This window comes from Erinaceus europaeus, chromosome 19 (assembly GCF_950295315.1).
Source record: "Erinaceus europaeus chromosome 19, mEriEur2.1, whole genome shotgun sequence".
NCBI lineage: Eukaryota > Metazoa > Chordata > Mammalia > Eulipotyphla > Erinaceidae > Erinaceus > Erinaceus europaeus.
In genome coordinates this window covers 56,210,143-56,235,091 of record NC_080180.1, presented here as the reverse complement: position 1 = coordinate 56,235,091, position 24,949 = coordinate 56,210,143, and the positions used below count along the sequence as shown (strand labels likewise).

General features: G+C 44.6%; 1 protein-coding gene across 5 annotated transcripts in view; it reads right to left on the bottom strand.

The window, feature by feature from the left end:
• Positions 1-24,949, bottom strand: part of SLC10A7 (solute carrier family 10 member 7) — a 227,014-nt gene that overhangs the window by 21,998 nt on the left and 180,067 nt on the right. For 2 of the 5 annotated variants that reach the window (XM_007528206.3, XM_016190352.2), the window contains 3 exons: positions 21,631-21,714; positions 12,083-12,248; positions 9,393-9,444 (listed from right to left, as the gene is read on the bottom strand). In XM_007528206.3, the coding sequence (XP_007528268.1) occupies positions 9,393-9,444; positions 12,083-12,248; positions 21,631-21,714 (302 nt within the window). Of the gene's footprint in view, positions 1-9,392; positions 9,445-12,082; positions 12,323-21,630; positions 21,715-24,949 lie in introns of those variants that run through there. The other 3 variants (XM_060178976.1, XM_016190358.2, XM_060178977.1) reach the window with 2 other exon arrangements.

Genomic DNA, 24,949 nt, shown 5'->3' with positions numbered 1-24,949 from the left:
ATTAATTCCAGGCCTGCATATATACAAGTGCCTGGGCTTCTTGTTAGGGGATCATTTCTGAGTCATCTACCCACAGGAAGGGGAGAGTTTTAAAAATGTGGGCAAACCACCAGGTTCCAGATGCCATCATGATGCCGACCAGGCTTCCCTAGACTGAAGACCCCACCAGTGTGTCCTGGAGCTCAGCTTCCCCAGAGACCCACCCTACTAGGGAAAGAGAGAGGCAGACTGGGAGTATGGACCAACCAGTCAACGCCCATGTTCAGCGGGGAAGCAATTACAGAAGCCAGACCTTCCACCTTCTGCAACCCACAACGACCCTGGGTCCATGCTCCCAGAGGGATAGAGAATGGGAAGGCTATCAGGGGAGGGGGGTGGGATATGGAGATCAGGTGGTGGGAATTATGTGGAGTTGTACCCCTCCTATCCTACGGTTTTGTTAATGTCTCCTTTCTTAAATAAAAAAAATTTTTTAAAAAGTGGGCAAAGGTATTCCAAATCATATGCATGGCCATCTTGGTGCAGGACCTGATAGAAACCAGGTGGGAGAGCCTCTTTTCACTAAGTTTCCACTTTATCACTTAAAAAAGAAAAGGTTATTTATTGTTTGAACTTTCTTTTTTATTTATTTATGTTTAGATAGAGACAGAGGGGAACTGAGAGGATGAGGGAGATGGAGAGAGAGAGAGAGAGAGAGAGACCTAGCACACTGCGCTACTACTTCTGAGCTTTCCCCATTGGAGATGGGGGCCTGGGGCTTGAACCTAGGTCCTTGAGCATGTATTCACTTTGCCAGGTCCACTGATTGATTGATTGATTGCCAGCTGGGGCTTGTTAATGGCACTACAAGTCTACCACTCCCAGCGACCATTTTCTCATTCTGTTTTTATTTGACAGGACAGAGAGAAACTGACGGGGCAGGAGGAGATGGAGTGAACAAGAGAGAGGGAGGCACCTGCAGGCCTGCTTCACTGCTCATGAAGTGTCCTCCCTGCAGGTGAGGAGTGGGGGCTCTAACCCGCATTCTTGCACATGGATCCACTGAGCCTCCATTAAAGTCTTTTGTATAATCATTATGCTGTCTCCCGGGCTTATCACTTGAGATTAGCCGATGATGTAAAATTGTCAACGCATCTCCAAAAGTGTTCCTTTTAAGGAGCAATGCAAACAAGCAAACAAAAAAGTAAAGGGGCCTGAGCAGTGGCACACTTGGTTGAACACACACCTTACCATGTACAAAGACCCAAGTTCAAGCCCCTGGTCCCCAGCTGCAAGGGGAAAGTTTCAGGAGGAGTGAAGCAGGTCTGAAGGCGTCTCTGTCTCTCTCTCCCTCTCTGTCTCTCCCACTCCCTTTTCAATTTCTCTCTGTCCTATTAAACATAAGCAAAAAAAAAAAAAAAAAAAGAAAAAAAAAGAGAAATCGATGTATCCTTTTGGCAGTGAACACACACTCTTGAGAAACGCATTGCACAAAGCAAGGTTTATAGCCCCGTGTCTAGTGAAAACAATACCTGATCACTTTCTGAGCAGTTTACCACCTCTTATGTATGTCTCACAGGCCTTTGCATATAGGGACTATGGTCTCACAGATGCAACTTTCCTCTCTACAGAAGAAACTGAGGTGCACGGAAGCCATATAACTTACCTAGGGCCCAGAGCCAGGACTGAAGCAAGCCCAGTCCCTCTGCCTCTGTTCCTGTCTGTTCTGTTTTATTCTTATATAACACATTAAACATAAAAGAAAACCCCTCTTAGTTGAAATTCATTAGATGTTATAGAGGTCAGCACTGGTGCATATAAATTTAGATTTCTTATTTTAGATCATAAAGATTTAGTGAACCAGGAGTCACAGAGGTTAGGTGTGCAATTATTATTATTGTCTTAGGTGGGTAAGAACCACTTATTTCTGCAGAATTGGGGTTTTAGAGATATAATGAGGCTATTCACACCTTGCCCTGAACTCAGACGAGAGAGTCAGTAAGTAGAAAAACGTTTTGGGGCATTTTTGTATGAAGGGAATTGCAGATGTAATTATCTGTCCAGTTTGGAAGTATCTCTACAGAAAGATATCCTACCATTCCCCTTTGTACATTCATCCTTGTACATAACGTTCACTGTGAGAAATCTGCCCCTCAGTAGATGCCGCCTCCTACTTCCCTTGTGATACTCTCGCTGGAGGGAAACAGGGGCCTCTATACACTTGATAAAATGGCACTTAAGGAGCTGGGCAGTGGAGCACCCATCTGAGTGCACAGGCAGCCATGCATACAGACCAAAGTTCAAGTCCCCCGCCCATCTGCAGAGGGGAAAACTTCACGAGTAGGGAAGCAGTGCTGCAGGTGTCTTATCTATCTCTCTCCTTGTCTATTTCCCTTTCCCTCTCAATTTCTCTCTAACTCTATCAAATAAAAGAAAGGAAGAAAGAAAAAAGGGTGGGGGTGACTGCTAGGAGAAGGATTCACAGTGCTGGCACTGGACCTCTGGGATAACCCTGGTAATTAAAAAGAGTATTTAAATTGCCTCCGAAGGGTCCTTAGTCTTCTAGCCTCTTGTCCTTTTTCTTATAGCAACTACCCACACTTCATTTCTGCAGTCTCACCTCAGTGGGATCTTGTGCGGAAATGAATCTCTTGAGATAGCCTCGTTGACTCCGTGTCTGACATGTTTCTACTCTATTAGATTATATTATACTGCATTATGCTACTGTGATTCCACTCTTGTTTTTCAAACGTGGTGCCACATACTGACATGTTCCTTTCTTCCACTGCTCATCATGGAGGCCTAATGTGGAAGAAGCTATCGGTGCATAGATAGAACGAGTGCGGTTTATACTTCCAGAGACAGGAGGGAGAATTGAGGAAGAATTTGCTTAAGCTGGGGTGGGAGAAGAGGAGGGTGGTGGAGCCCACAGAGGACCTTAAAAGAATAAATACTGAGCCGGGCTGTCAAAGTCAGGTGAAACCCGGGTGAACGACAGGCGTGAACGCTTCGGGAGAGACTAGGAGAGCAGAGGCAACGGAGGTTGGAACCCACTGTCCTGGTAAAGCTTGAGGTACCCCACCACAGCGGCTACACCTGCCTCCCTGCTGCATGGTTCTCTCCCAGCTGGGCCTGGCACACCGTCTCTGCTCTGGAGAACTGTGCTCTGCTTGCTGTCTCACCCCTTTGCAGGTGACAGCACATCTCCAACATGTCCAAATCTCTCCAATCAGGCAGTCCCAGTCGGAAGCTGGCAGCCATGCCTGGGGCAGCTCTGACAGCCTGGCTGAGGGCGACACTGGGTGGCCAGAGGTGCTGCCTGTGCCCAGACTGGGGAGCCTCTGGGCAGATTCAGGCAGGGGCACTGCCCTGTAGCCTAGTGATACAATGACCCACAGTGGGAGGAGTGACCGGGGCCCAAGGAAGGAGGGCTGAAGCTTGCACAGGGCCTTCCACCCCAGTCCTCTGTGAATCCCAAACTGCACTGTGACTCAGTTCTCAGGGAACTGAGTCCCCCTCACCAGTCTCCCTCCAACATGGGGATGGTGGAGGACAATCATGGTGTTGGCTTGGACTCTGCCCTCTCAGAGCCACCTCAGGAGGAGCCAGCAGGCCTGTCCTGCTTCATCCACCTAGGCTATCAAAGCCCAGAGTCACTGAAGGCCTCTGGAGTCACCCAGCTCCCTAAACTGTGAAGAGAAGTTTGCCTCTTGAGAAGGAAATGGTAAGTCAGAACCCAGATCAAAAAAAAAGATCCTGCCATGGAGAGGAGGAGGACAGCCTTCTTGGTAAGTTACCCTTCCTTGGCCAAACCTTAAGGTGGGGACAGGGTCAGGGGTAGGGGTGAGTCTGGACAATGTGAGAGAATATGAAGCCTTCCCACCTGCTGTTGGGCAGTAAAGGCTGAGGTTATTTCCAGTGATGAACGTCTCTATTGTGTCTGCTTCCGCATGGGGAAAGGATGGATCACATTACGATTTATTTCCCAACTCCACCTTATCTCTTTTTAAATCTTGATTTTCTTTCTTGTCATTCTTTTGATCACTTGGGCTTCCCCAGAGATACTGGTTTTCCAACTTCTGTATTGTTATTTTCTCTTACAAAGCTTTCAACCAGCATTTTCCACCTTGCACTTCTTTCTGCCTGCCTTGGCAGTGCCCACAGAGGAAAATATGTCAGAAGGCCTTATGGGTAGAGAAGCAGCTTGTGAGGAAGCAAAGGCCCTTGAGAGCAACCCAGAGCCGCTGAGACCCCATTCCCAGGGGGTGGGGTGGGAGCTTCCAGATGCAGCACTTCCCTGTGTTAACCTCTGTGCCTGGGTTTTATCTCGATTCATTGGAAAAGACTCTGTCATTAAGGGTGGTACTAGACAAGCCACCCAGGGCTCTGTGACCCGATGTGTCACCTGAGATGGTAAGCAGACATGCCACTAGTAGTAATAGCTGCCTTCTCTCTCTCTCTTTCTATCTCTTCCTCACCCTGTCTCATCCGTCCCTCCCTCCCTCCCTCCTTCCCAGAGTTCAGAGCCGGTTGAGAATGTACCCCCAGGACTGCAGACCTGCACAGAGATGTGCACCTTTACTGTCTCCCTTCTCAAGGGTTTCCTTGTCACTCTCTGGGTTACTAGCACTCCAGTCAGCAGCCCACGAAGCCGTCATATAATTTTATGGCTCCCAACTACTGGTTTTCTTTGTCTATTCGACATTGACTGGGTTGCTTTTGTTGTTATTTGTTTGCTTTTTTCCTGACAGCTTTCAGAGCTGCAGAAAGCTGAGGTCACTATGGGTGGGTGACTCTTGGTTTGAGGAATCACTCTCCTTTTTGTGGCTGCTGTGTCCAACGCTGTCAAAAGGGCCACTGGGAAGTGGTGCAGGACCAAGAGCAAGGACCAGGGTTCAAACACCTGATCTCCACCTGCAGGAGGGAAGCTTTAGGAGGGGTGAAGTTGTGCTTCAAAGTTTCTCTTTGTCCTATCAAATAAATAAATAAATATTTTTTTAAAAAAGGAATTTGCTGGGGGGGGGGTCGGGTGGTAGCACAGTGGGTTAAGTGCATGCAGGTGGTGCAAAGTGCAAGGACTGGCTGGCATAAGGATACTGGTTCAAGCCCTGGGTTCCCCATCTGCAGGGGAATCACTTCACAAGCGGTGAAGCAGGTCTGCAGGTGTCTGTCTTTCTCTCCCCCTCTGTCTTCCCCTCCTCTCTCCATTTCTCTCTGTCCTATTCGGCAACAATGCATCAATAACAACAATAATAATAACCACAACAATGATAAAAACAACAAGAGCAACAAAAAATAAAATAAATAAAATATTAAAAAAAGGAATCTGTCAAAGGATGCAGTATAAAACTAGAAATGCTCATTCCATTTCTTCAGTCACTAGCTTGTGAAGTAACATACATGACTATGTAATAATCCACAGTAATGAACAACTAAAGTCCTTACTGCACATTAGGTGTTTGCTGAAGGCTTTGCATACCCATTATTCCGTTCTCCAATGGCCCTATCAGGTAGCTATAACTACTATCACCATTTTTACCAAATTTTAAGGTTGCATTGAAAGTCTAGCTAATTCTAGGGCTGGGGCCTTTCATCCTGGCATTAGCCTATAGTAGATAAAGCAGTAGACAAAAGAGTAACTCTCAGGTGTATTTGAAATATTCAAAGTAGCATCACATGCTAGATACTAAAATGGCGATAAGAAGTGTCATTAACTCTCAGAAATGCTAACCAAGGGAAAGTACTACAGGCAAGTGGAATTTCCTGGACTGGGTCTTCTCTGACTTATGCTAAACTTCCAGTAGCATGCAGTCCAAAAAATAAGACAGACTGATCTCCACGCTGACATTTTTTGTCTCAGTAACTGGATTGACTTTGGATTTAGTGATTGGTAAGAAAAATGTAGAAGAAAAAAACCCCCCACAAACCAACTTCACTAACTTTAAGAAGGCAGGAACAGGAAGCAGAAAAAGAAAATAAAACTCAGAGTAGAAGCTAATGGATTTAAGCTGGGTGGATGACTCTTGGTTTGATCGGCGTAGGGATCCCAGTTCAAGCCCCCGGCTCCCCACCTGCAGGGGATTTGCTTCACAGGCGGTGAAGCAGGTCTGCAGGTGTCTGTCTTTCTCTCCCCCTCTCTGTCTTCCCCTCCTCTCTCCATTTCTTTCTGTCCTACCCAACAACAATGATATCAACAACAACAATAATAACTACAACAAGGCTACAACAACAGGGGCAACAAAAGGAGGAAAAAAATGGTCTCCAGGAGCAGTGGATTCATGGTGCAGGCACTGAGACCCAGCAATAACCCTGGAGGCAAAAAAAAAAAAAAAAGAGAGAGAGAGAATTAATGAAAGAAAAAATTAAAAATACACCCCCTAAAAAAAACCCAAATCTAGATTTAGTCCAGTTAAAAAGCACCCAATTTTGGGGGAGGGTGCAGTGAAATACCTCACTTGGATAGAGCACTGCTGTGCTGTGCTGTGCTGCATGCACGACCCAGGTTCAAGCCGGGTCCCCTCTGCTGAAGGGAGCTCCAGTGCTGTAGTCTTTCTCCCTCTCTCTCTCTCTCTCTCTCTCTCTCTCTCTCCCTCTCCCTCTCCCTCTCCTTCTCTGCCTTTCTACCTCTCTGTCTCTATCAAAAACAACAAAATTCCTAGATTTTAATGGAATATTTTGGGCTATACAATCATTGTCCAGGAGAAGGACTGTTGCTTTACTATGCATATTTACTTATTTATTTATTTGCCAGCAGGGTTAATGCTTGGTACCAGCACTATGAGTCCACCACTCCTGGTAGCCACATTTTTTTCTATTTTATTTGACAAGACAGGGAAATTGAGAGGAGAGAAGATGGGGGAGGGAGGGAGGGAGAGAGAGAGAGAGAGAGAGAGACCTGCAGACATGCTTCACCACTTGTGAAGCTCCCTCCCCACCCCTGAAGGTGGAGAGAGGAGGCTCAAACCCTGGTCTTTGGGCATGGCGATATGTGCACTTAACCAGGTGTGCCCTGCCCCTGCCACCCTGCCCCCTGCTTCTTTATTTTAGTGTGAAAGCCTCACACAGACCCAGACCCACTGAATCACCTCTGCACCACTCCACCATCTATGGCGCTCTCCCACGTCATTCACAGTGTTCTCATGTAGTGCCTGGGATGGAACCAAGGTACTCATGCATGGAAGCCATGCACTCTACCCAGTAAGGCACTTCCTGGGACCCAGAATCCATGCCTACCAAAGAATGTGCACGTATGACAGTGCATCAAACATGTACAAAACATGCAGAGCTTCTAGAAGGCAGAACAGAAGGGTCTTCAGAGCACAGGACCCCTGAGCACTAGTCTATTCCAGCCCAGAAAGGCTTGCTTCCAGTTTACCCAGCTGTGCCACAGCCCCTCGCTCTAGCACCCCCAGCAGCAGCTGCTCCCTGCTTCTCAGGATCTCTGCACCCCACCTGCCCACGGGGATGAGTGGAGGTGACTGTAACTTCTGCTGCCAGGACCAGCCAGCCCGGCCAGGGAGAACCAGCCAACTTTCCATGTTTGCCATAACTGGCTATTAACAAGAAAGGACTTTAGGATTGCTCCAGCTCTCATACTGACCCAATTAAGTCATATTTTTTCTGTGACTTAATGGCTCCGGGCTTTACTCTTACTTCATCAATCACGACCACAAGCTTGGGGGAAAAATGCTTGCAATTACATCAATCAATAAACCTTTATTGACTGTTTACAATCAGCCTAGTGCTTTAGCGAGTGTTCTGAGTGCCAGGGGCCTGAGGTGGGGCCTGAACCCTCTGCCACTTGGGCCTGGTCCCTTGAGGCGGCTGATGCCATCACCTGGGGTAGGTCTAGGCCTGAGCTTCCCTCTCTAGTAACTATTGACTAGTATTCCTTTATTCCTACTGTCTCTACATGTCTTGTGTCTTTGCCCTCACATTTGCATTATTGATTCTTCTTTCCCCCAAGAAGCCCCTCACTGCGACTCTGTTTGCTGAATAACTAAGCATCTCTGGTAATTGAAGGCAGAGCCCGCCTCCTCCATGAAGCCTGGCTCTCTCACTATCTTGGGGCTCGCCTCTGTCTCTGGCACCAGTCAGAGGACACAGCCCCCAGCATGCCAGTGTGTCCACACCTTCAGACAGGATGGGAAAGCTGTCTGTCTGGTGGTACTTGCTATGGAAACTTCTCGCATCCAAGGCTTCAGCAACGCCTGCTGAATGCATAATCCTGGGGGGAGAAGTCTCCCCTACAGGTGAGACTTTAAGAACAGGAAAGATGAAGAAAGATCATCAAGTCTAATTTAAACATGGGCGAGTCCAAGTAAGTCAGAATGAAAATGTGAATAGGCCGCAGGGTCTTGTCGTTGACCCCACGCTCCACCCCTGTTCCCCACACAAACTCTGTTCTGCAAGGCACTTGGTAACCACTGAAGAAGGTGTTTGCATGAGAGGGCTATGATCAGCAGCTTGGGTTCTCGAAAACAGTGAAAACACATAAGAGAAAAATGGCATAACTGAGCACATGGAAACAGAAGTGAAGATGACAGAGAAGATCTCTGAACCACAGCCTGAACCACAAAGTGACTTGGGGAAAAGAAAAACCATCACAGACCAAGAAACTTAAAAAAAAAAAAATTCTTGCTTAAATAATCCTATACATGGCAATCCCATTAGAAACCAACTCTGAACAGCCTGCGTATCTGGAGCCAGGTGAAGTTGGGTGAGCGATCCAAACAGCAGCTGGAGCTGGCACAGTGGAGGAGACACTCTAAGCCCAGGATGAGAAAAAGGCCAATGTGATACCCATAGGTTGAGGGGTACAGAAGCAGGATGGAGTGCTCGTGGAGACAGGAGACAAGCTGGGTGGTTTAGTGGCACAGAAACCAAGTGTAGAGCACTGTGACATGTGAGCACCACAGCTCAGGGAGCACTCTGGCAAGTGAGCACCACAGCTCAGGGAGCACTCTGGCAAGTGAGCATCACAGCTCAGGGAGCACCACAGCTCAGGGAGCACTCTGACATGTGACCACCACAGCTCAGGGAGCACTCTGACATGTGACCACCACAGCTCAGGGAGCACTCTGACATGTGACCACCACAGCTCAGGGAGCACTCTGACATGTGCCCACCACAGCTCAGGGAGCACTCTGACATGTGACCACCACAGCTCAGGGAGCACTCTGACATGTGACCACCACAGCTCAGGGAGCACTCTGACATGTGACCACCACAGCTCAGGGAGCACTCTGACATGTGACCACCACAGCTCAGGGAGCACTCTGACATGTGACCACCACAGCTCAGGGAGCACTCTGACATGTGACCACCACAGCTCAGGGAGCCCTCTGGCATGTGGGTACCACAGTTCACAGTTTATTAAGGAAACTTATAACAAGAGAGGAAAAACCACTTACCTTGTTGAAAAGATGAAAGTTAAAAGCATAAAACTCAGCTGAATTGAAAATACTAGGGAAAAAAAAGATTTTAAGTTAGCAGTTTAGAGGTAGCCTGTGGGGCATATTCACTGCTATGCTTAGATTTATCTGAAACTTTCAGAAACCCAAGTAGAAGGTCAAACAAACCAAGTCAGTGGGACTCAGCCTGTCCTTACTGAAGACATACCCAGACATATACTGTGATAGCTACCACTAGGGAAAGCCAACAATTTCTTGGATTAGATTGTGTTATCTGGATGGTACACCTGGTTATGTGCATATAGTACTAAGCACAAGGACCTGTGCAAGGACCCACGTCTGAGCCCCTGCTCCCCTGGGAGCAGATCTGTAGGTGTCTAGCTTTCTCCCTCTTCGATTCTTCTTCCACTTTCAATTTCTTTCTGTCTTATCCAATAAGATAGGGGGGAAAAGAAGGGGGTAAAATGACTGCTGTGAGTGGTGGATTCAGAGATTCAGATTTGTAGTACCAGCACCAAGCCCCAGCAATAACCCTGAAGGCAAAAAACAAACAAACAAATCTTTTGTTATCTAAGACAGTTTGGATAGAGCAGGTTTATATTTTGTTTTTATAGCAAACAGCATGTGTTGAGAGTATATAATATATATTTTGTAATATCTCCTGCTGATTTCAATAATAAAAGATTCTTTGATAGTAGAACTAGCAATTTGGTCTTCTGTGTTATAAAACCAAAGGGGGTAGGGATGACAGCATAATGGTTCTGCAAAAGACTCTTCTGTCTGAGGCTCTGAGGTCCCAGGTCCAATCCCCAGCACCACCATAAACCAGAACTGAGTAGTATTCTGATTGGTCTCTGTCTGTTTCTCATTACAATAAATGAAACATTTTTAAAAATAGAACAAATGGGTTTTATTTATTTTTTAATTTAAATTTTTTTTGAACCTTGGCAGTCATGTGATGACCTGTTGCTCCTAAAAATAAGTATTACTAACACTAGTATAAGCCACAGGCCCTTTGTAATATAACTAAAAATGCCTACTAGCTATCTATAAACAGAAGACCGCCCTCCCCCCAACTCTTCATCTGCACTATTCCAGCCTTTAGGTCCATGACTGGTCAACAATTTGTTTGGCTTTGTATGTTAACTCTCTTTTCAACCACCAGGTTCCAGACGATAGCATGATGCTGACCAGACTTCCCTGGACAGACAACCCCACCAATGTGTCCTGGAGCTCCACTTCCCCAGAGCCCCACCCTACTAGGGAAAGAGAGAGGCAGGCTGGGAGTATGAATCGACCAGTCAACGCCCATGTTCAGCGGGGAAGCAATTACAGAAGCCAGACCTTCCATCTTCTGCATCCCACAATGATCTTGGGTCCATACTCCCAGAGGGATAAAGAATAGGAAAGCTATTAGAGGAAGGGATGGGATACAGAGTTCTGGTGGTGGGAATTATGTGAAGTTGTACTCCTCTTATCCTATGGTTTAATCAATGTTTACTTTTTATAAATAAAAAATTAAATAAAAAATAAGGATTAGTTTGGGCACATTTTAATCAAAAGATGATGTAGATATTCAGATTCCAGCCAATGCAGGCAAAAATGCTTATAAAATACCCATACTGAATACGGTTAAGTCCTACTTTTAGCTCACATTAAAGACTCAGGTCAGCTTAAAGTTGTAATAAAATTGCCTGGCAAAAAAGTTTTCAATTCAACTTTTAAATCTGGCAGATATCATGACTTCTTTTACTTGGCATTGACTATTGTGATTTAATAATGAGTGACAAGACTGTGGGATAAGAGACATGGGTCCTAGGTCTGATCAGTGGGGTTTACAGTAACAGTATTCATATCCTTTTCCCATATTTGGGAGCTACTCTTTGCCCTGATCCAGCTTTCCAGTCCTATTCCAAACTCTGACACTGTTTTCCCAGACAATACTTTCAGACCACCTGCATGTTAGCTGTTGGGCTCAGGCAAAAATTAGTAAAGCCATGGGCCCCTTAGAACAGACCTAAAATAGACTTCCTAGCTCTTTCCAACATGAAGACCCCCAGTCTCATTTGCTATATTCTTACCTTTAGGTTCCTGATTACTAAACAATTTGTTTGGCTTTGTATCTTAAGGTTTTTCTGCCACCAAGTTGCAGATGCTACTGTGATGCCAACTTGAATACCCTGGCCAGATGGCCTCACCAATGTAGTCCTGGAACCCCTCCTACCCAGAGACCTGCCCCACTAGGGAAAGACAGAAACAGGTTGGGCGTATAGCTTGATCTGCCAATGCCCATATCCAGGGGAGAAGCAATTATAGAAGTCAGACCTCCCACCTTTTGCACCCGATAATGATCCTGGGTCCATACTCCCAGGGGGATAAAGAGTAGGATAGCTTCCAATGAAGGTGCACATGTGTGTGTGTGTGTGGGGGGGGGTTCTATAGAACTCTGGTGGTGGAATTATATGGAATTGTACCCCTCTTATCCCACGCTCTTGTGGGTCCTTATTAATTCACCTGATAGTTTTTTAAAGAGCAGACAGGTATGATAAAGTCCCCGAGCTTGTAACAAGAGATGAAGTATTTCTACAAATCAAATCAAGGCTCTAAATGAATCTAGAAAACACATGTTGTCACTTTTTGCTCTGGAGGCTGAGGAGAGGGGAGCAAGGTGGCCTCATTTCCCAACTTACTTATGAAGAGTATGAGGATAAGGCTGAAGGTGTCCAGGTCGATGTTTGGGTTCGAGAAGGTGTCACAGAACGTGGTGTAGATGATCATGAGAAGCACACAACTGCTGACAGCGCCAAAGGGTGGCTTCTTCCTCTCCAGCCAGTCCTTGATGTACCTCCGGACGATCTGAAACGCAGAGATCAACAGGTTGCCTCTTTTCAGAAAAAGTGGGCCGTGGAACCAGGCGTGGCAAAGTGCTTCTGACAGCGGCAAGACAGAAAGGAGAGAGAGAGTAATTTGGTTGATTCCACAGAGGATTTCAAAGTCCCCCTGTGCCCCATGCCCTTCTTCTTCTGAGGGACTAAAGATTTGTAGGACAACTTCCACTGGTGTCCATAATGACAGTGGATTTTCAGCTGCATTCAAATCCATCCTTAATCATGCCAAATGTTCTTTGCTACCTGTCACGAAGATGGGCCCATTAAGCCTCCCCAAAGTTTATCTCCTCTGCTGATCCTAATGAATGAGTGTAATTATCACAGTCCCCTTTGCCTCAGCAGACAATTCCAAGTACAACTTTGGGAATCTTAAAAATCTGACGTCTTCAAGAATTTCAAGACAGTAGATAATCAAAAGTGATCCATGAAACATATGAATATTTAAAAATGCAAGCAACGCACCAGAAGTTTTTAATTAAATTATAACTCATGCTTGAAAAGCAGAAGTGCATGTGTTGTGGGAGTTTAAATAATTCAGACTCTGAATATCTAGAGGTGTGTGCGTGTGTGTTTAGAATTTCAGAATTAACACTCAAAAATAAATAAACTTGTCCTAACTTCCCTGTCACAGGGGCAGTGAACTATCAAGCTATATAGCAATCCTTTCTCATCTTCACATCACAAGGGCCTCTCAAAATCAGAGCAGCCTGACCGACTATTGGTGGTAACTTCCATTTGGATACGAAAGTGAACCTCTCTCTCTATCCAACCTTTCACTCCAGAAAGAAGCTGAACAAGCCTTATAATAAGGACTGTAGTGGAGACATATTTAATCTTGAGTCACTCATTATCCCACATAATTGGACATGAGATTTCACAACAGGCTGAATTACTATGCTCCACTGGCAGTAATGAGGTCAGGGGCCTTTTCTTGACAAAGCTGATAGGGTCCTGTCACCTTCTAGTCTGGCATCAGAAGGCTTCATTTGCAGCACAGTGTATCTTCCCAGATACTCCAGCAAAATAAGTGACTCTCCATGGAACCTTTGAACAAATGGCTGTAGGCTCAACCTCGGCCGTTCTCAAGGACTCAGTGAATGAAATAACAGCTTTCAAAAAGGAAGCCCTGGAGCAGGGGTGGGTGGTGGTGCACCTGATTGAGCACGCACATTACTGTGCACAAGGACCTGGGTTCAAGACTCCAGTCCCCACTTGTGGGGTGGGGGTAAACTTCACAAGTGGTCAAGCAGGACAGCAGGTATCTCTTTACCACTTTCTCTCTTATCTTTCTATTTCTCTCTTTCAAACAATATATATAATATGTGTTTTCTAGATTCATCTCGAGCCTTGATAACACGTTTGCTCTTTAAATACATACATAGAAGTCCTACTGGAAAACTAGCCAGTTGCAAGACTTTGAAGGCTGGATGGGGTGGGAATGGAGGAGAGAAAGTGTTAAAAGAAAGAGAAACGTGGGTTTTAAAAAGTAGGTCTTGGAATGGAAGTCAAAGCTGGATGTGTTAGCAAACTGTCACTTATAGATCTGATCTCAAGTCAGAGTAACTGCTCTAGTGACCATGTCTTTCTTCTTTTTAAAATAGTTTACTTATTTACTGGATAGAGACAGAGAATCTGCAGTGAACATGGGAGAGAGAGAGAGAGAAAGAGAGAGAGAGAGAGGGAAAGAGAGAGAGAGCACAAGAGAGACACCTGCAGCACTGTTTCACCACTCATGAGTTCCCCCCTCACAAGTAGGGACTGGAGGCTTGAACCCGGGTCCTTGCACATGGTGACATAAGTGCTCACCTAAGTGTGCCACCACCCAGCCCCCTGCTTTAAAGTTAAGAAGGGGTGAAGTGAGGAGAGACCTATGTGGCACACAGACTGATGTATCCAAGCCCAGTTTTGAGGAAAGTGTTCAAGGTACCCAGATAGTTCCATGTTCAGCAATGTCACCCGTGTGTGTGTAGGGGGGTCACTTATTAGGAGTTGAGAGATTTCCTTTAAAAGATCATTTCATGATCGATTGTTTAGTAGCATGAACCTGATAGTTTCCCCACACTTAATACAACTCAACTCCTAGGAAACAAAGCCAACAGATGTGGCACAGACTGACTGAAGTTCACGCTGCCCTCCCACCTCATTTTCATAGTCTGTGGCTAAAAACACCCACGTTCCCTTTCTTTGCAATGGGTTACAGAACATGTATGATTCAAATTCCAAAAGGCATAGTGTCTCCTACTAATATCTACCCCCACACAAAATAAAGACAACTGAAGTAGAAATCAAATTCATTTTAAATGCCAAGACAAACCTTCAACCATTCATCATCTTTACAAGCCACGTCTTGACTCTGGATACACAGCAACAGAGAGTCGGGATACTAGCTCTCTCACCAGGGCAAGTCTTGGTCATGAAGCTGGAAAAGGGCCCCAGGTGGGGGTGAGAGTTTTGCAGATGCCTATCATGGGGACATGAGCAATTGTACCCATGTGTCAACAACAGTACTGTAAACCATTAATCTCCCCCAACAAAATGATAAAAGTAAACAAACAAAAACCAGAAGGTCTTGGGCCCTGCAGCCTCTCAGGCCACATGCCTTTCTCCTGAAAACAACAGTACTTTGAGGCTAGATCCTCAGTCTCCAGAAAAAGCACTACAAAGCTGGGAGCTGCAGAGAGACTCACACTAAGCCCAGGGGACAACACAGTGTCTTTCCCTGTTCCCAGTGATCACTGTTTTCTCATTAGGCCATTCTCTATACCTTGCAAGGCTCGGGAGGGCTTTTCCATCCTTCCTCTAAGAGCAAATTCACCAAGTAGCAGGGTGGGTCCCTGCATCTGGAGCAGTGTTAAGATATTTCCTGAGCTACTGGGCTAAGCTGTGTTGATCTACCTCGAAGATGTGCTATATACCTCCTGCCTGGAGTTCAGCCACTGACGTTTATAGGACCTTTTATTTTGTTTTACTGGAAATTAAACAGCTTTACAAAATTATATGTCATTTTCTTTGACAGAATCATTTTCCATTGGAAAGAATCCATGTCATCTTCAGACTCTCTGACTTACTGAAATGTTTAATAACCTTAAAGGAGGGAGTTGGGTGGTAGCGCAGCGGGTTAAGCGCACATGGCACAAAGCTCAAGAACTGGTATAAGGATCCTGGTTCGAGGCCCCGGCTCCCCACCTGCAGAGGAGTCACTTTACAGGCAATGAAGCAGGCCTGCAGGTGTCTGTCTTTCTCTCCCCTCTCTGTCCTCTGTCTTCCTCTCTTCTCTCCATTTCTCTCTGTCCTATCTAACGATGACATCAATAACAACAACAATAATAACTACAACAACAATAAAAAAGCAATAAGGGCAGCTAAAGGGAAAAATAAATAAATAAATTAATTAATTAATTTAAAAAACCTTAAAGGAAACCCAGTTTTGCTAGTGAGAGAGAGAAATGACATTGGTGCCCCAGAGTTTGCTCTTGGGGGAAAAAGAAGTTCAGGTGGGATGTGAGGTGGGGAAAGGCTTTCTCACAGGCAGATACCTGCATCTTTCTTTGGAGTCTGCATGAATCCTTTGCCCCTGTTACTCAGAGAAGTTTGGGGGCTGAATGGAAGTGAGGGGACATTAAAGTATTTTCATCTACAGAGAGAGAAGGAAAAGAACGTCTCCCCCACAGGAAGCTTTTTATTTGACTGTCTCACCTATGTTTTAATTTTCTTTATTTTCAATTAAGCACCAGGTGGAAGGGAAATTTTCATTTGAATCCATGTACTTTTTAATAAATAGAACCAGATGTCAATATCGTGACCCGCAAGCTGGACTCATGGGACAGTGGCACCTCTTGGGTAAACAGGTTGGCAGAGGCACCTGAGAACGGCATGACCAGCACTTCAGTTTCCCTCAATCCCCCCCTCACCGACCCCTACCCCTGCAGGGCAGTCTCTTACTTTTACTTTCTACGCTGACTTTACGCTTATAAATGGCTTTTTGAATGGGGCTGTATGGTGAATCATTTTTCATGTTATGTCTGGATCTTAGAATTTATCTTTCTTCCAGACGGTTTTAGATCACTCCCTCAACTCTTATCCTCTATCCCCCTGAATCCATATATTTTCATAAAGTGTTTTGTTTCTTCATTAATAGCCTGTTGAAATGGATAGTTGAGGATATGAAATCAAATCTAATTTATTTAATGTTTTTCTTTAAAAATACTTTCTATTAAATATTGAGTAGGTTCAGAAATACTGAGTTCTTTATAAATATACACATAAAACAAAAGAATAAATGGAGACAACATTCACCTACCATCTATTTAACTTTCTTGAAATTCTTCCCCACCATCATCCCATTTTATTCTCAAGAGAAAGGTCACACAGTTGCCAGCCTGTTCACCTTACAGCTGAAAGTGGAGTCTGGGAGCCCGAGACTGCCTGACAGGCCAACTAGCTAGTGGGTTAAGTGAGCAGGATATGACCTGGGTCACCCGGGGAACCAAGGCATTGGGGTTCAGGGAACAAACTCAAGTCACAATGAGCCTGGCTTTGGATCCTGGCTGTACTCCTTAGCCTACAGTCTGGGAAAATTCCTTAACATCCCCGCTCCTCAGCTGTAAAACAGATATAATAGTACTTGTGGTGAGGACTAATTAATTAAATACATACAAAGTGCTTTATAATCAGGGCCTGTGCATGACAAATAACGGCTGTTCTTATCTCCAAGTTCCCACCTGGTGACATTTAAAAAAAAATATTCATTTATTCCCTTTTGTTGCCCTTGTTGTTTTATTGTTATAGTTATTGATTAGTTGTTGTTGGATAGGACAGAGAGAAATGGAGAGAGGAGGGGAAGACAGAGAGGGGGAGAGAAAGACAGATACCTGAGACCTGCTTCACCGCCTGTGAAGCGACTCCCCTGCAGGTGGGGAACCAGGGGCTCAAACCCGGGTCCCTACACCGGTCCTTGCGCTTTGTACCACTTGCGCTTAAGCTGCTGTGCTACCGCCCTACTCCCTTTCGTGACATTTTTATCACAACACAGTTCACCTGTCGAGGAAGCGATGGGAACAGTTCATGGGTGATTTAATGTCGTAAGCGTAACATTTTTACCAGCATTAATAACTGGGCTCCACTTCAGCTGATGCCTACTTTTAAAATGTTTAATTAATTTATTTACTGGATAAAGACAGGGAGAAATTGAGAGGAAAGGAGAGACAGAGAGGGATAGAGACATCTGCTGCACTGCTTCACCACTCAGGAAGCTTCTTCCCCCCACAGGTGGGGACTGGGGTCTTCAACCTGGGTCCTTGAGCATAGTAACTCATGCACTCAACTGGGTGTGCCACTGCCTGATTCCCCCATTTGAGGTCTGTTAAATAGAACAATCCAATCCAACTATGTAGCAGATCACTAATGAGAGGGTAGAGAAAGCATGAGATATAAATATTTCCATTATTAATTTGCCCCAAAAGTGGGGCTTACAGTACTGTTTTGAAAAACACTTTTCAAAGAAGGTAGAATCTGCATTTCATTAGTAGTTACTTCCTAATCACTCAAATGTAATGCATAGAATAAATATTTGTCACAAACATTTGGCTATTTTAAAGGGGTTTGTCAGAAAAGAAGAACTATCATAGTCATTCACTTTTTAAAACTGCCTTGTGTGGGGTCAGACCCAGGACCTCATGTAGGCTAGCACCTTCCTGGTTGCTTACCTGTCATATCACTTCATTGGGGAAACGTTGATTTACAAGACTTTTGTCACACGTATAAACTACTGGGTATTGCAAATCATATAGCTTATATAACCCTACACATAAAACATCGTTGGACAGCTGAGACACATGGCTTATTCTATGGTTCAAATGAAATGTTTATTAATAGAGATTTTCTAAGAATGTATCAACTCCCAGTTATTATATGGCTTTATTTCAAGAGCCTAGACAATAAGCACAGGTGTACACAGATGCATACACTGTGCAGAGCAAGGGCGGGTAGGTGCATCTCTGTCTCAGTCTCTGTAATCACAGCGTCCCTCCACTCGCTGCAGGATTTCAACTACCCCCCTCATTCTGCATATATTTACTGGTCTCCAGCAGTCCAGGTTCCTGATGCTTAACAGAACAAGCATGGTTTCAACTGCTAGAGTTTACAGGGTAGTGAGGGAGAGCAACAGTTAGCAGGTAAACAAAAGCAGTGCTGTGTGTGCTGTCACAACCATCCACAAGGTGCTCGAAAAGGGTGTGGTTACAACCAATAAGAAGGAAAGCTAACTTGTAGTGGGTGTGACGTGTCAGATGTGAGATACATGGGGTGGGTGAAGAGACAGTATAAATGGAAAAAGCAAGCAACAATGAGATATAACCGGACACTTATAGTGAAGGAATGTGTCAGAGAGGTGGAGAGGTAGACAGGAAATAGAATATTCATTCACAGCACCCGTTATAGGATCAGCTGACAGAAGTCTTTTAAAAGCATTTTTCTATATTTAACCACATGATATTTATTGAGAGCTTTTAAATTTCCCAGTTCCATCTAACCCAGTCTCTTTTCTCAGTATGAAGTTAAAACTGATAGGAGCTGGGCACACGTAACCATGAGCAAAGGCCTGAGTTCAAGCCCCCTCTCCTCAGCTGCAGGAGGAATGCTTTATGAGCTGTGGTGCTGCCAGGGGAAGAAAGCAGGACGGGACTGGAGAGGATCTGAGCTTGATGCAGATGCAGCCCCAGCACCGGCCTCCTGGAGCCCCAGGGGAGCCCTGCAGCTGGCTTGGCCCCTCAGACTTGTAGGACCTACCTGGTCAAGCTCTCCTGTTGTTCCCTCTGGTCCCCCTCCTGCACTGGCTATACCCCCCCCCCCACACTCAGGAGAGGGGCATCCTCGGGAGAATCTACCCCTAGATGCAGGGCACTTCCCAAAGAGCGGCTCAGCAGAGACCTTTCAGTCTATCCACATGCCCTGCAGAGAGAGAACAGATAGCTCATTCCCAAGGAGAGGATCCAGCTAGCCACACATGCAACCGTTTTTCTGTGAAGTTGTTTATTTATTTAAGCCCCAAGCGTTATCACTGGTGTTTGATGCCTGTGCTATGGGGTCCACCATTCCTGGAAGACATTTTTTTTTCCCCTCTGATAGGACAGAAAAAAAAAAATTGAGAGAGAAGGGGGAGACAGAGAGACACCTGCAGCACTACTTCACCGCTCATAAAGCATTCCTCTCCGCTGCCCCAAAAAACTCCCTGCAGGAATACCTCTGACCTAAAGTCTATTTCCCAGAAGACCAACCAAGACATTGTGCATATATCACAGGTTTAGACATACATTGCTTCTAAGAGCTGATATTTCAGAGTAGTTTCCTGTTTAGGATTTTCAGGAAATCTGATGACTGAGACGATGAGGACACCGATAAGCTTATAAGAAGCCTACCTGCGTTGGTGCTGAAAATTATTATTATTTTTGGACAGGACAGAGGGAAATTGAGAGGGGTGGGGGAGGTAGAGAAGGAGAGAGAATGACACCTGCAGATCTGCTTCACCACTTTTGAAGCGACTCCCCTGCAGGTGGGAACGGGGGTCTCTGAGTGAGATCCTTGCGTTTCGTTCTATGTGCGCTTAACCCGTGCACCACTGCTGGGACCCTGGTGGTGAAAATTGTATGTGCATCCATATTTCCTTAAAGACACCGTTAGGATGATAATTCAATATACTAGGAACCTGGAGATAGGGAGGTTAAGTGACTTGCCCAAGGTCACACAATAAATACACATAGAACTGTGTCATAGCTGCTTTTAAACAAACATGTATAGGGGTTGGATGTAGTGCACCTGGTTGAGCACACGTTACAATGTGCAAGGACCCAGGTTTGAGGTCCCAGTCCCTCTCTGCAGACAGAAAGCTTTTCCAGTGCTGAAGCAGTGTTGCAGGTGTCTCTCTATCCCCCCCTTCCCTCTTGGTTTCTGGATGTCTTTATCCAATAAACAAATAAAAATAATACAAAGTAATAATAAAAAGCAAAACATGTATATTCTTTTTTTCTTATTTTCCCTTTTGTTGCCCTTGTTTTTCATTGTTGTTGTAGTTATTATTGTTGTTGTTATTGATGTCATCGTCGTTGTACAGGACAGAGAGAAATGTAGAGAAGAGGGGAAGACAGAGAAGGGAAGAGAAAGATAGACACCTGCAGACTTGCTTCACTGCCTGTGAAGTGACTCCCTTACAGGTGGGGAGCCGGGGCCTCGAACCAGGATCCTTACGCCAGTCCTTGTGCTTTGCGCTACGTGCGTTTCACCCACTGTGCTACCGCCCGACTCCCAAACATGTATATTCTTAACTATGTGAATATATTGTTTCCAAAGATGCACTCATTGTAGCAGAACTGAACTATGTAACTATATTTGCCTATGATTAAAAAACAGCCTTGCCAGCTGGGGAGTTGCCTCAGGTGGCAGAGCATGGCACTTTCATGCCTGAGTTTCTCAATTCAATCCCTAAAACCCCATGTACTGGAGGAGGCCCTGTCTCTCTCTCTTTCTCTCTCTCAGTTATTCCTCTCATATGTAATAAAATAAATCTAAAAAAAAAACAAAAAACACCAACCCTTTCTGCACCCCATAATGACCCTGGGTCCATGCTCCTAGAGGGATAAAGGATAAAGAATAGGAAAGTTTTCAAGGGAGGGGATGGGATATGGAGCTCTGGTGGTGGAAATTGTGTGGAATTGTACCCCTCTTATCCTATGGTCTTGTCAGTATTTTTTATTTTATAAATTAATAACAATAAAAAATCCTTTGTTTCAAAATGTCAATGTTGATAAATAAATTATATGCATGCTATTTATTGGCTCAAAGAGGCTAGTATATAATCATTTCTTCCATTAGTTTAAGTCAACAAGATTATGACACAGAAAACTAAAATTTCAAGTATCCAGTTTCAAGAGCTCAAAGGATTGAATGTTGATTTTTTTTTTCAGTCACATAATCACAAACATAAGTTCTGCTGTCCCACAATTGATAAAGAAGCCAGAAAGCAGGCTTGTTTCCAGCAATGATGATAGATGTGAGATCTTACTGGAAGGAATAGAGCAAAGTAGTTATTTGCTAGGTGTCCTCAAGACAGCCATACATCCATGAAGAATGGTTAAGGATCAAGATTCTGGGCAGGTGGCCCCATATATAACTCTCTGAAAGGCTAATTGAGATTAATTAAAAACATGAGAGTATTGAGATTCATTAAGCCTCCTGCTTTACTCTACTTATTTGTACTTAGCTGTCACTTCTATCTTTTTTTCCACTAGCCCTGGTAGTAGAGAAGGATTTACAAGCTGATCTAGAAAGAAAAGAGCCAATGAAACTGGACGCCTTACCTGTCCAATAATGAGAGGGACCACAACAGTCATAAAAAGCTGTGAAAAAATAGATGTAAAAGGCACAGAGGAGGAGGAGCCAAGCTGTAAAACAAGAATGAGAGAGGAGTTAGAGAATTACTTTGAGAAATACAGTTGTCAATTAAATAACACAATGAACGGAGTCTCCCAATGTATCCACATTGGCAGCTCCGTATCCATGACTGGTCAACAATTTGTTTGGCTTTGTATGTTAACTCTCTTTTCAACCACCAGGTTCCAGATGCTAGCATGATGCCGACCAGACTTCCCTGGACAGATGACCCCACCAATGTGTCCTGGAGCTCCGCTTCCCCAGGGCCCTTCCCCACTATGGAAAGAGAAAGACAGGCTGGGAGTATGGATCTACCAGTAAACGCCCATGTTCAGCAGAGAAGCAATTACAGAAGCCAGACCTTTCACCTTCTGCAACCCACAATGACCTTGGGTCCATACTCCCAGAGGGTTAAAAAATAGGAAAGCTATCTGGGAAGGGGATGGGATACAGAGTTCTGGTGTTGGGAATTGTGTGAAGTTGTACCTCTCTCTCTCTCTCTCTCTCTTTTTAATATTTATTTATTTAAACCCCCCCCCCCAAAAAAAAGAAAGAACGAGTGAAGGTTAATGCAACTTAACGCAAGGTAGGCTGCTAAGCTGCTAAATACCGGGCTGCTGGAAAAGGTATGATGCACTTTTGTAAAGAAAAACAGATATGTCACGATTTTTCCTACAACCCAATTCATCATCATTTTTTTTACTGGGTGACTTAAGATCGAGGGGAAAATGATGACTATCTTATAGTTAACTTCAGTTGCTTATTGTGAAAGCCCATCTTGAAGAGGAAGGCCACTCTGGTTGTGTTGTCTGTAAGTTCACAGCACATTCACCCAGAAGCTTGGTTTGTGAGATTTCTAGTTCACCTGCCTACAGATACCATGTCCCCTTACCCTCTTAGCAAGATGCTATCTTTACTTTAGCCAATGAAATAGGCTCTAGCTTTCTACTCCTTTAATACAATGGATCTCACACCCTTCAAATTCTATATTTCCATAAAGTCTAAGCAGATGAGAAATAATGATACATAATTTACTTTTCAGCTTAAAAGTCTAATATGTGTCACATGAATTTGTAAGTCTTGGGGCCAGGTGGTGGCACCCCTGGCCTCCACCTGCAAAGGGAAAGCTTTTTGAGTGGTGAAGCAGGGCTGTAGGTGTCTCTCTCTTTCCCTCTCTATCTCCCTCTCCCTTCTCAATTTTCTCTCTGTCTCTATGCAATAATAAGTAAATGAAATATTTTTAAAAAATAAATAAATTTGTAAGTCTTAGTACCGTTCAATTTTTTTTTTCTCAGTCCTCATTTTTTGGTATTCCTTCAATCTGATGAGGTTTGGAAAGCCACAGCACAGGACTGTCTCTGAACAGTCTCTCATTGACATTAGCCACAAGCTGCAGCGACTGCTGACTTCCCATTAACTTCCTGATGGTTCTTAAAACGCTCCTTCTCGTTTTCAAATCTCTCCGGATAAACAGCAGCTGAATCCACAGATGTTCACTTCTTTCCTGAGTCCCTCTGTCACTCAGGTTCTCCCAAACCATCACTAGTTTCCCTTCAGGCCCTTGGAACCTACTGGCAGACCAAGCCTCGAGTTCACATTTATCTAAGTGTAGCTAAGCTTACAAACATATTTTGGAAAATGTATTTGTGTGTGCATGTAAAAGACCCTCAGTCAGTGAAGTCTGAGGGCACTAAGTGTTCAAAACAAGTAAATATTTTGGTAGACAAAATAAAAGTTGAAAAAAAAGAGTTGACAAATGTCTGGAATCTCATGGGTGATACTACATATCACTGTTAGCTTCACTCACAAATTTATTCAGTTACCTAAGGTGTTTTAAAATTTCTATCAAGCTGAACACCCTGTCACAGAAGATGTCTGCAGATAAATAAAATGCAGAATGAACAAACGAAGTCGTGTGTGAGCATGAAGCACTAAAATGTGGATGATTCATGTTCAAAACCACACCCCCGGTCCAGGGGGAGGCCTCAACCTGTCGGAGCCCAGAACTTGCTTCGAGGCCACAGGTTCAGCCTCCAGCATCACCTCATGCCACAGCTGAGCAGTGCTCTGCTCCCTCCTCTTCGTCTTTTCTGATTCTCCCTCATGAGAAACAAATAGATTCATAAGTATTTTTTTTAAATCCTCTTGTAACTAGGCGATGGCACAGTCAGTAGTACACACATATTACCATGTATGAGGACCCAGGTTCAAGTCCCCACTCCCCACCTGAAAGGGGGAAGCGTCACAAGTGGTGTAGCAGTGAGTGCCACAGGTATCTTTGCTCTCCCTTCCTCCTTCTATCTCTCTGTCTCAGCCTCTACTGAAAGGGGAAAAAAAGACCTCTGAGAGCAGTGGACTGGACACACAGGCACTGAATTCCAGCCATAACAATGGTGGCCAAAAAAAAAAAAAAAAGCATAGCCAAACCAAAAACCTCTTTCGAGGCAGTGCTACCAGTAATAGCCAAAATAAAAAAAAAAATTATTAGCTATTTAATAATGACTAATAAGATTGTAAGATAACAGGGGTACAATTCCATACAGTTCCCACCACCAGAGTTCTGTGTCCCATCCCCTTCATTGGAAATTTCCCCACTTTTTATCCCTCTGTGAGTATGGGCCAAAATTCTTTATGGGGTGCAGAAGGTGGAAGGTCTGGTTTCTGTAATTGCTTCTCCCATAGCCAACATTTCAAGGAACCCAAGTGTCTGACAAGAGGTAATGATTAAAGAAGTCGTAGCACAAATACACAATACAATAAGTACACAGCTCTAAGAAATGGAATACTCTCCTTGGTGAACCATGGATGGGACTGGAGGGAATTGTGCTGAGTGAGATAAGCCAGGAATTGGGCAAATACCAAAATGATCTCACTCAGATACAGACAGACAGAAAAGAAAAAAGTAAAGGACAATACAGGGTGGACTTCAGTCTATCCTGGCAGATTCAGGGACTCAGGAAGAAGAAAGGAGGGTTCTTAAGGGGAGGCCGTGGACGCAAATCCCTGGCGTGATGACAGCCTGGTTGAGAACGCAATGTCCTGGTACCCACTGAGGAGAACTGAAGAAATGGATGCTCATGATAACAGTCCTATAAGTCAACATGCTTTCAATAAAGTGACACTGAAGTTGTAAAGGGGGGGAATCACATCCCTGTCTTTTTGCTTGTTTGATTGTTTTCAGGTTGGGAGATGACTAAGCAGTAGAGTCCCTCCCTTACATGGGCAAGGCCCTGAGTTCAATCCCTG